The sequence below is a fragment of the Mus caroli genome, unplaced genomic scaffold, assembly GCF_978045245.1.
Source record: "Mus caroli unplaced genomic scaffold, Mus_caroli_1 scaffold_4, whole genome shotgun sequence".
Classification (NCBI taxonomy): domain Eukaryota; kingdom Metazoa; phylum Chordata; class Mammalia; order Rodentia; family Muridae; genus Mus; species Mus caroli.
This window is the reverse complement of record NW_028227259.1, coordinates 6,356,538-6,368,799: the sequence shown is the minus strand read 5'-3', so window position 1 is coordinate 6,368,799 and position 12,262 is coordinate 6,356,538. Positions and strand designations below refer to the sequence as shown.

Here is a 12,262-nt window from a genome sequence, read left to right as displayed (position 1 = left end):
TTTGATAGGGCCATTGCAAAGTTACAACACAGTACAAGAGAAAGGGGCATGAGGAAGTTTATAGTATGTAGGAATAGGTGATTATCCTGATTATCCAAGAATATTAACTGATTAAGAGGACAAGACAGAGGTAAACAGCAATGAACATTCCCAATAAGGGGCTCAGTAGGTACAGCCTTGTTCTTGCAGAGGTCTTAGGTTCAATTGCCAACACCATATGGTGTCTCACAGTCATCCCAGAGATCCTGTACTGTATTCTGATCTCATGGGCACCTGGCATTCATGTGGTACATGCCCTCATATAAAGGCAAAACCCTCCTATAAATTAAATAAATCTAAAATGAAAAAAAAAGCAATCAAAACATTTCAACTGAGAATTCTAGAGAAAATACTTGAAAATCCAAATTAGTGAATAGGTAGTGGATTGATTGAAATCAAGATTATCAAAGCATCAAAATATCAGAGATGTTTTTGACAGAAGATTTTCCTGCCTAATCATTAAAATAACAATACTTAGCATACTTTCACAAGAGTACAAGCAAAGAAAAACAGAATTGTATGAACTGTTTGTGGAGTAAGTTACATGGCGCCTTTTCAAGCAGTGCAAGTAGCTATGGATGCTTGATTGGAAAGGCTGCGAAATTCCTGAGCAGAGGGTTTTTCTTCGCTGTAATTAGTCTTGCTGTGATTCATACTGTCTTATCGCTTAGATTTTATAATCCAAGTGAAAATATTCCCTTGACATTTGAAAACTCGGAAGGCTTCAAATTTGTTTTTGAGGAACTAAGATCATTACTACTAGTGCTACGACTGTTGTTTTTCTAAAGCCTATTCCCTTTCTTTTTTAAAAATTTAATTAGCTATTTTCTTTATTTACATTTCAAGTTTTATCCCCTTTCCCCATTTCCCCTCCGAAAACCTCCCTATCCTATCCTATGTCATTCTGTGAATTCTGCCTACATATAACACAATTTGCCTACTACCTACCCATACATACTTGACATATTGCAAACGTTTTTATATACATATTTTAAGGCTCAAGTTTATTCATTTAAAAGTGGTCAGTGTTCACTAAAAATTGACTTATAGTCCTGAAATTTCTAATAAGATGACAAATGTCCTTATAGCTTAATTAACTTTTTAGGCTTTTTTAAAACCTGCAACATACCACCTGACACACCTTAGTGAGGTCTCCCCTAGAGCTAACAGGAGAGTGCAATCCCGGAAGTGGGCAGGCGTCTGGGAGAGTCAGAGTACCTGTCCCCCTTTGTAGCATGTATCAATTTCCCCTAGCACTACGAATGCTAGTCAATAGGGATGAAGCTTCTAGTAGATTCTAAGCTCAAATTTCCCCTGTCTAATGACATATATGTGATGTCTTCAGCAACAGGTTGTAGAGAGTAACCAATAGCATTGTCAATAGCCTGTGATGTTTTCAGGTACAAAATCCCAACACCAAGAACTCCTTCGACAATGACCGAAAAGGATAGAACCCATTCTTGGTCCTGGGGATTGTTTTTGGTAGCATGTGATGTCCATTTGGGTCATTCTTTCCTGCCATTTTATTTAACTCTATCTAAATTCATTTTGTACAGGCATGCATTTCAGAAAGCTTCTATAGTAGTAGGTTCCCTTATGTAAGATGGCTCAGCAGATAAGAACACTGGATGCTCTTGTAAAGGACCTGTATCCAATCCCCAACACCCACATGGCGGGCCACAACTCTAAGTCGAGATTCATGAGCTCTTTCATTCTCTTCTGGCCTCCATGGGCACTGTATCTATTAGTACACAGACACACATGCAGGTGAAGCACCAATAGACATAAACTGAACTAAACAAATAGATAACTAATTACATGTACATCCAATCATATGAGAAGGTTGCAGAGCAGACTGTGAGAAAAACCAGCATCTAAATGGTTACAATGTTTTGCTTTTCCTTTCTCGTGTTTATTTGTGTGTCTGTAGCGCTTGTGTGTCTGCACATGGAGGGCACAGGACAACTTGGGAGAGTCAGTTGTTTACTTCCACTATGTGAATGCCAGGACTGAAGTTAGGTTGGCAGGTTGGCACCAGTGTCATTACCCACCGAGCCATCTTGCCGGCCCATTGTTCTCATTTTCTTTGCTCTTTCTTTTTCTGTGTATAGTAGACTAATAATTTGTGAGGAAAAAACATATATGATACATAAAAATGATAAGAGGCAAAATTTTTGATAGAAAGCTGTAGTAAAAGAAAACAAAACAAGAAAAAACAAAACAAAACAAAACAAAACAAAACAAAAAGAAACCAAGACTAAAGTCTCTTGAAAAAGGAATCATGTGTCTGTAGTTTCCTTCCCCCAGTGCTGGGCGGGGGAATCGCCTGTGCTCCACCATGGGATCACAGGTGGAGGAGCAGTTCAGCTTCTATCTTTGTAGAAGCCCTAGCTGTCTAGCATATTCCCTCCCTGCCTGCCTCCTTCCTTCCTTCCTTCCTTCCTTCCTTCCTTCCTTCCTTCCTTCCTTCCTTCCTTCCTTCCTTACTCTTTCCCTTTCTGTAAAATGTTGATTTTGTTAAAAATATGAATTAAACAATTATTAAAGGCGATCGATATGTGTGAACTTGATGCAAGTTTTCAAATGGGATATCTATTCTAGGCTAACCCACCCCCACTCCCATCCCAAAACACTGGGGGTCAAGCCCAGGACCTCGAGCATGCTTGACAAGGTGTTACTGAGTTATCGTCAACAGCAGGATCCTCTTTAATTGCCATTTCTCTTTCGTTGTTGTAGCGAGTTGCTGTCTTCAGGTTATGTAGAGAGACAGATTGAACATGGAGGCAAGGTCGTGGAGAACAAAGTAAGTAAAATTTCCTTCCTTTGTGGGGTATCTTGTTTGGGGTCCAGACTTCGTGCTTGCTAGATGTGCTTTCTACCAATTGAGCTGTGATCCTTAAATGAAAACTGTACCTGACTCAATGAATGCCTACAAGTCAGACTCTAAAAAGTCTCTGCTCAGTTGTCGTACAACAATCAGTGTAAAATCAAGGGTAGTATGTGTGATCTGGGGTATGAACATGAATGGGCAGAGAGGTGTACATTCACATAAAAATGAAATTACTGCTTTGGTAAATCTTTAAGACCTTAATTTTTAATTTAAAAATGTTAAAATATGTAGTTCAAAGACAGAGATGCACATAAAACCAGATAAGGACCAATGAGTCACCTTATAACTTCCATCCAATTTGAGCTGTAGAGCCTGGTCAGCGAGCCCACAAGCTCATGAGCCCACGTGTTGCTTTGCCCTATCCCCCCTCCAAGCCCCCTGCCCTGCCCCTGGCTCGTCCTGCTCCTGTACTAGGAGACCACCCTCACTGGGGAGCCTGTCCCCCCAGACCACCCTCACTGGTGAATCCCCCTCCCCTGAGTCCACCCTTACTGGGGAGCCTGCACAGCCCCCCCTTTCACCCTCACTGGGGAGCCTGCCCCACACACATCCCCTCCCTGGGGAGCCCACCCTCTTAGCACTGTCATTTATGGTTCCATGACCAAAGCTTCTGTCTAGTTTAGTTTTGTCTATTTGCCTTTAAAGTGTCTCAAGCTTATCATTTTGCTCTTTATAATTTACTTGAGGAAAGAAAATTGTTTATCTTATACAGTTTCTCATTGTCTGGATTTTAGTGTTGACTATAATTTTACATTAGGGCAAGTAAAATGCACCTTGGGGATTATCTTTAACAGAACACTTGATTTTGCCTTTGGGGCCGTTTAGGTTTTACTGAATTCTTTTGCACAATCTTGACTTTCAAGTTCTGTTATAGCTGCTTTGATATCTTCTCCCTCCAAGGCTATAAAATATCCTTATGTACAAAAGAGATACATATTTTTATTCTTTTAATAAGACAAAAATTTCATCTTTAACATTTATTTATTTATTTAATTTATTTCAAAACTAAGTTCCAGGAGTGAGGGAGATGGCTCAGTCAGTTACATAGCTACCATTGAAAGCCTGAGACCTTGAGTTCTGATCCCCAGAACCTAGGTGAAAAGCCAGGCTGGAGGCACACACTTGTGGTCCATCCGATGAGATGATTTCTGGGGCGGGTGGCCAGCGAAATGTAACCGAATTGTTCAGCTCCATATTCATGAGTCTTAGATTTTGTCTTAAAGAGAAGGTGAAAGTGATTACAGAAGATTCCCCACATCAATGCCTCTGGCCTTTACCCGCACAGCATTCAAGTGTGTGTACACTCACACACACCAAAGCACACAGCCCCCTCACAGTAAGTATAAATGAAGGCCTGACTGTAACCCTGTGTGTAGAGTATAGGTTTTGTTTTTTTACATTTGATAGGAACTTATTTAATTCTTTTATGTTTACACCTGTGTTCCGATTAAATTGTTTTCCCTTATAAATAATGATAGCTGCCATTTGTTAGAGACATAATGCTCCCTGCCTCACATACTCAATATAAATGTTCCTTAGAGATACGTATTATCTTCTTTGTATAAGGGGTACAAGAATGAGTGAAGCAAGACAGGTTACAAAGTGACATACCGCATTGGAGTTTAAGTCCAAGCTCATCCAATGTTGACTTGTATGAAGAATTGTGTACATGTGTGTATTTATGTGCATATATTTTCATAGTTTTGTTTTCTTTGAAAAAGACACTCTGTAGTCTGGACTGGCCTTAAGCGCACCTCAGTCATCTCGCTTCAGCCTTGCAAGAGCTCAAATTACTGGCACCAGGAAATGGAAAGCACTTATGCATTAGGATCACAGGAAGGAAGTTTTCAGTCTTGAATGTGCAGAATGGCAACTGTGGATTTGGGAGAGAGGGAAATGGAAGCATTGAGGAGTGACAGATAGCACATTCCAAACCACACACTTTGCTGGTTTTAAGTCACAGGCTTTGTTACTGTGGTTTCTGGGTTTTGTTTGACTGTTTGTTTGCGCTCTCTCTCTCTCTCTCTCTCTCTCTCTCTCTCTCTCTCTCTCTCTCTCTCTGTGTGTGTGTTGTGGTATGTGTGTGGTTGCATACATCCCCATGCCTGAGTGCATTGGAGGTACAAGATGACTTGTACAAAGCACTCCGTTCTCTCACTCCACCCTCTGGGGTCTTGGGACTGAACTCAGATAATCAGTCTTGGCAGCAATTGCCTTTTCCATAGAGCCATCTTTCTGTCCCACCATTAAATATCTCCTCTTTGGCATACTATGATCTTCCTGAAGGTGCCAGCATTGCTAAATTCCTTTAGCATTCATTTTCCTAAATCAGATTTCCAGCTCATTTCTTTTTTCCTTGGAATCTTACCCAATTCTTTTTTTTGTTTTGTATTCTTTAATGAATAAGTGACAGTAAAAAGATACTGTAAGGACAGTTGTGAGAAATCATTTAGAAAAACATAAATGTGGTGACTGTTAGGAAAGCCGGCATCATCCTCACTTTGTATTTCCCATGAACCTAAGCAGCACTGATAGAGAACTGCCCATCATCTCCACAGCTCGTAAGGTTTCTCTATCTCCAAGAAACCCAGTTCCCAACCTTCCAGCAGTTCAAAAGCTTCCCATGTGCTGAAGGAATAGTATTTTAGACATGTATCTTAAGGTGTTTTATTTGTGAAAAAGAAATGCAGTGTTGTAGACATCTTTGTTAAGCCAAATACAACCAGTTTTCATAAATGATAGAATTCGGGTCCAAAGGCATCATTCTTTCATGGCATCTTATTATTTCTACTTTTTAAAATGTAATGACAGGATCATTTATCCTTTTATATGCAACTCAAATTTCACTGAGATTGTCTTATATAATTGAGTAGTACAAAAACAAAACAAAACAAACAAAAAAACCCCAAGCTTGAATTATTTCTTTTGACCCTAGGAAGTACAAACTTAGGTATTAAACTGTCAGTGCATCTTAGAAACAAATTTGTTACAGCACAAAAGAACAACACAGGAGTCAGTCAGCTTTTGCTTGTCTTAGACATTGGATTCTCAAAACCACTCTAATCCTTCAGAATGCTGGTCAAGAACAGTAAGTAAGCCATTAAGTAGGAAGGAGAAACTGGACTCTGGTGTAAAGTGACTTTTGCTGCATGTGTTAACATAGAGGCATCCTCCCCATTGTGTCTATTGTAAGCAGACATAGGTCTTTTTCTCAAGTACTTTTCAGTGTATCTTGGACTTTGAAAGCTGCCTTTGAGATGCAATGCCCAGTGATCTAGGCCAGACTATACTCTTCAACCCTACCCTCCTCTCCCTTGACCTATCTCCCTTCCCTACCCTCTTCTTCCTTTTCTTTCTCTCATCTCTTTCTTACCGGCTTTACCATGTAGCTTAGGCTGGCATTGGGCAGTTTTCCTGATACATTCTCCTGTTGTGTGTGCCTTCATGCTTTGCTTAATAAACCTCATTACATGCCTCTCAGTGTCTCTCTCTGTCCCTCTCTTTCTCTTAAAAAACACACCAAACACCCTCCTTTTCCAAGGTACCTCTTTTACTTACAACTTTATCCTGTATTTGAGACCCTTGTTTTCTTGTCTAGAATCCTAAATGCAGTAGCTTTTCCAGACTCTTGGGTAATAATTAGTCACCTTAAGAGTCACTTAGTCATACGGGCTGGATATGCGAGATGATTGTAGAAAGGAATAAAAAATGGATCTATTTATAGAGGCTGTTACTTAAGCTTAAATTTAAATCCTGGGCTGTGTGGAGATAGGGAGGTGGCCATCCAAGTGGGAGAAGTTCAGAGACGTGCATTTTTAAGGCTGGCTGGTAGCGAATGCCAACCAAAGATCCTCAGTCCTTGGAGGTGCTCTCTGTACTGACCTATGTCCCCAACCCTGTAGCATAAATTCTTTAACAATGTATAGGTGTGCAAAGAATATAAAATGCTTTCAAATAATTAATGAAGCAATGATAGGACAATTTGGTAGCTACCATGTATTGGAATCTGTAGTGACATTTTTTTTAAGCTGCACTTTGTGGAAGATTTGGGTTGAACACTCTTAGTACTGAACTTGAATTCTGAGAGCAGAACCTTTTTTGCAGGAGAGAAGACATGTTGGGCTATGGGAGATTCAAGTCATGACATGTCTAGCCACGTGCCCCACCTGAATTTAGAATAGAAAATCTTCAGATTACTGTGGTGGGCTAATGATTGAGCAAGTGTAGTGGAAAAACAAAACGATATGTAAATGAACATTGTTTTCCATTTAAGAGAGGCACATTCTGGTTTTATGAAATCAGAAAAAAATCTTCTAGTCAGTAGCAACTTGATTTCTCTCTATACTAAGACCAAAGTCTGTGATGACTTCAGCAATAGGGCCTTCCCATCAAGTTCTGGTGGGAACTAAAGACAAAAGCAATGGCCTGTATTGTTTTGGCAGTGTGTGGGACAGCTCTGGCCAACAGCTTAAGAAGAGTAGCTCACCCCTGACCCTGGGCTTTTCATTTGGTTATCCTTGGCTTCTGGGAGCTGCATTATCCCCTGGGTGGGGTAAGTTTAATTAAAATCATTTAAATGAATGCATACGTATACAAAAGGTTATGAGATAGCAAGTTTCCATATGGCTTTAAAAAAATTCTTATTATTAGTTATCCCTCCCCAATTCCCCTTCCGCCTTACTCTCCTATCCCTGTCCCCTTTATCAAGACAAGGCCTCACTATGTAGCTCACGGTAACCTGGACCTCTCACCATGTGGCCCAAGTGGATCTCAATTTAGGAGTGGTTAAGAGTCTACTACTTCTGCTTCACAAGTGATGGGATCAGAAGCATGAGCTAATACACTTGGCTCTTAGGAAAAAAAATTATTTTTCTTTAAAATTTTTGAAACTGAGGCTCATGTGACTCTGGCTGGCCTTGCACTGAGTATGTGACTGAGGTTGGTATTAAATGTCTACTCTGCTTACCTTCATCTTCCCAGTGCTGGGATTGCAGACATGCATCAGTCTGCCTATCATTACGTGTGAGTGTGTGTGTGTGTGTGTGTGTGTGTGTGTACCAGTTAGAATGATTCTATAAGAATGAGATGTACACTTTCCAAATGACAAATGTAAAGTAGGTTTAATTTATGACCATTTAATAAATAAATAATTGAATTGAACTTCATGGTAGGTGGCAGAGGGGTTGAATTCTAGTATCTTTTTATTCAGAAACACTCTTAATGGCAAATAGGGCTGGTCCTGGAAGCCTTGTTCTTTGGGTCCTGTGGGCTTGACCTGACACTCATTTTTAAAACATTGATGTTTGAACGGATGAATCGAACTCAAAGGAACACTCAGTTTTCTCAGCCACTGGTGCAAGAACCATGTTATTTTCCAAAGGTATTTTAAAATCCTGAATTAAAGTATCGCTGGACTAAACAGTTTTGTTGATCAGTGAATTAGAATCTTGGGGCACTGATTCTTCTTGGCTCATAATTCACTATATAGTGGTGTCCTGTAGGAAAAGTAAACTTTAATTGACTTTCTAATAACTCAGGCTTCAAACTAAGTCTTGGTTTGGGGGTAAGTATGAGTCCAGTTATTTATTGCTAGTGGATTGGGAGAGTTAATGGCTTTTTCTACCTAATATAATCCCATTGTGCTCCCACAGAGAGGCTACTGTTAGCATGTTTTCTCCAGTAAATGAAACTCTTGTTCTCAATGGTATTGCATGATGGTTAGGGCAGCTATGGTGGCATACCCCTTTAATCCCAACAGATAGATGAGGCTCTCTGTGATTTTGGGCCAGCCTGGTCTACATAGTGGGTTCCAGGTCATCGAGGGCTACATAGAAATACCTTGCCAGGGAAACAAAAAGACTATTTTCTTGTTTTACATTCCCCCAAATTATGTATTTTACCAGTTAATACTTATTATAATGCTGATGTTACTACTACAGAGTTCCTGTTGTCTTAATATTGACCTAAGATACATCTTGACCTGACAGTAATAGTAATAACTGGACTGAGGAATAATGAAAGAACTCACTATAGTTGGAGTAGTGCAAGTACGTGCTATGTACTGGATACTAGTGGGCAGGTTTTGCACATCCATTAAGTAGTCTTTTCTTTGTTATCTTCAGTCTGCATGTGAAGAAACTGACACAGAGTTGGACACACTGGTCTAAGAATTTGGAGTCAAGAAGCCTGGTAGTAGGATTTGTGTTTTTATCCACCAAAGTCCAGAGCTCCCTGGAAACAATAATAGTGGAGGAATTAAAATGTAATTTTTCTGACTCTAGTACTTCAATAACATCTCCTTTGACAGTTGTATTTAGTAAGTTGTAATGTGGAGATGTAATTGGCTCAGATGAGTCTCAATTATTCTCTAAAGAAAATTTCCATTCTTCCAAAGAAGTCCATGTGCCTGCAATGGATGCCCTATATTCTCAACCATTTGTTCGTGTGTCTATTTTTAGCCCAGCTTTGTTCTCTACAGAAGTTAAATGGTGCATTGTTCGGTACAGGGGAGCATAGTGGCTTCCAAGCCATTATGTCTGAAATATGTTGCTGCTGTGCACACGGCAGACACATGCTCCATTCTCCAGCCCATCTTAGGCCTACATATACAGTTATCTGCATCTGGAGAAAATGTGAAATTTTATGAGCAAGAGTAATGAAGCTGAAACATATCATCATCTTGCCAGAAACTTGAAGAGATTTGATTACATCCTTGCCAAAGTGCTTTTAAAATGCCCACCCTCCTTCCCCACCCTCTCCCTTCTTCTCAACACACAAAGGAGCCACACAAATCTAATAAACGGATGGAGAAAGTGTTTGGTCCTCCCTCACACGCATTAGCTATTCAGGTCAGTGAGCTCACTGTACTTTTTGTCTACTACCAAGCATCTGTGTATTTCGCATCTCCTCTGTGGGCTTGATGGGGTGCACACTTCCTCTCTGGCAGGCTTGTGCAAGCACATGCTCCTCCACCATTCTGTAATCAGCGTGGTTCAGGAAGGTCTCGGATTTCAGGACTTGATTCTCCTTGAGTTATAGGAAAAAGAATTCTTTGGGGATTAAGTGAATGTCCTTTTCCATTGGACTAAAGCGCGGTAGCTGTAGGTTCCTCATCATGCATCAGTTGCCTTAATGGACTTATAGAGATTACGAGTCATCTTAAGTCTGTACTCTAAAGAAAATATATTGGTCCATTACCAGTTGATGCAGGTCAGGTATCATAGTGCTGGGTGTACGAAAAATAAAGTGACAGCTGCTGGCAGCTTGAGTTCTGTCCCCAAGCTTGGCTCTCAAGCTTTAGTAGGGAGTCCCTGTTTTTTTTTTTTTTTCTCTAGTGTAAAGTTTCTCTTCCCAAAGAATAGATTTGATATATATATCCACACAAAGTAACACCAACTAATTTTGTTTTGTATATAGGTCTAATATAGCAACAGGAGCTTTTCTAGTTTAATTTTGAAACCAATCTTTTCATTATGAAGTGTCTTCCAGTCTACTCTTGGCAATTTCTTTTTTTTTTTTTTTTAATATTTTTATTACATAATTTCCTCAATTACATTTCCAATACTATCCCAAAAGTCCCCCATAGCGCCCCCCACTTCCCTACCCATCCATTCCCATTCTTTTGGCCCTGGCATTCCCCTATATTGGGGCATATAAAGTTTGCAAGTCCAATGGGCCTCTCTTTCCATTGATGGCCGACTAGGCCATCTTTCGATACATATGCAGCTAGAGACAAGAGCTCCAGGGTTCCGGTTAGTACATCATGTTGTTCCAACAATAGGGTTGCAGATCCCTTTAGCTCCTTGGGTACTTTCTCTAGCTTCTCCATTGGGAGCCCTGTGATACATCCAATAGCTGACTGTGAACATCCACTCCTGTGTTTGCTAGGCCCCGGCATCGTCTCACAAGAGACAGCTATATTTGGGTCCTTTCAGCAAGATCTTGCTAGTGTATGCAATGGTGTCAGCGTTTAGAAGCTGATTATGGGACGGATCCCTGGATACAGCAGTCTCTAAATGGTCCATCCTTTCATCACAGCTACGAACTTTGTCTCTGTAGCTCCTTCCCTGGGTGTTTTGTTCCCAATTCTAAGAAGGTGCACAGTGTCCACACTTTGGTCTTCATTCTTCTTGAGTTTCATGCGTTTAGCAAATTGTATCTTATATCTTGGGTATCCTAAGTTTTGGGCTAATATCCACTTATCAATGAATACATATTGTGTGAGTTCTTTTGTGATTGTGTTACTTCACTCAAGATGATGCCCTCCAGGTCCATCCATTTGGCTAGGAATTTCATAAATTCATTCTTTTTAATAGCTGAGTAGTACTCCATTGTGTAAATGTACCATAATTTCTGTATCCATTCCTCTGTTGAGGGACATCTGGGTTCTTTCCAGCTTCTGGCTATTATAAATAGGGCTGCTATGAACATAGTGGAGCATGTGTCCTTTTTACCGGTTGGGACATCTTCTGGATATATGCCCAGGAGAGGTATTGCTGGATCCTCCGGTAGTACTATGTCCAATTTTCTGAGGAACCGCCAGACTGATTTCCAGAGTGGTTGTACAAGCTTGCAATCCCACCAACAATGGAGGAGTGTTCCTCTTTCTCCACATCCTCGCCAGCATCTGCTGTCACCTGAATTTTTGATCTTAGCCATTCTGACTGGTGTGAGGTGGAATCTCAGGGTTGTTTTGATTTGCATTTCTCTGATGATTAAGGATGTTGAACATTTTTTCAGGTGCTTCTCTGCCATTCGGTATTCCTCAGGTGAGAATTCTTTGTTCAGTTCTGAGCCACATTTTTTAATGGGGTTATTTGACTTTCTGGAGTCCACCTTCTTGAGTTCTTTATATATATTGGTTATTAGTCCCTTATCTGATTTAGGATAGGTGAAGATCCTTTCCCAATCTGTTGGTGGTTTTTTTGTCTTATTGATGGTGTCTTTAGCCTTGCAGAAGCTTTGTAGTTTCATGAGGTCCCACTTGTCAATTCTCGATCTTACAGCACAAGCCATTACTGTTCTATTCAGGAATTTTTCCCCTGTGCCCATATCTTCAAGGCTTTTCCCCACTTTCTCCTCTATAAGTTTCAGTGTCTCTGGTTTTATGTGAAGTTCCTTGATCCACTTAGACTTGACCTTAGTACAAGGAGATAGGAATGGATCGATTCGCATTCTTCTACATGTTAACAACCAGTTGTGCCAGCACCATTTGTTGAAAATGCTGTCTTTCTTCCACTGGATGTTTTTATCTCCCTTGTCGAAGATCAAGTGACCATAGGTGTGTGGGTTCATTTCTGGGTCTTCAATTCTGTTCCATTGGTCTATTTGTCT

At 40.3% G+C, this 12,262-nt stretch overlaps 1 protein-coding gene across 14 annotated transcripts in view; it reads left to right on the top strand.

The window, feature by feature from the left end:
* Positions 1 to 12,262, top strand: part of LOC147004899 (protein DBF4 homolog A-like) — a 390,457-nt gene that overhangs the window by 283,633 nt on the left and 94,562 nt on the right. For 9 of the 14 annotated variants that reach the window (XM_085836432.1, XM_085836435.1, XM_085836434.1 and 6 more), the window contains one exon: positions 2,776 to 2,842. The exons of the other annotated variants lie outside the window; for them this stretch is intronic. Coding sequence is in view for 5 of the 9 variants with exons in the window: in XM_085836435.1 (XP_085692561.1) it covers positions 2,776 to 2,842 (67 nt within the window). In the remaining 4 variants the exon portion in view is untranslated. The remainder of the gene's footprint in view (positions 1 to 2,775; positions 2,843 to 12,262) is intronic. 14 annotated transcript variants of the gene reach the window in all.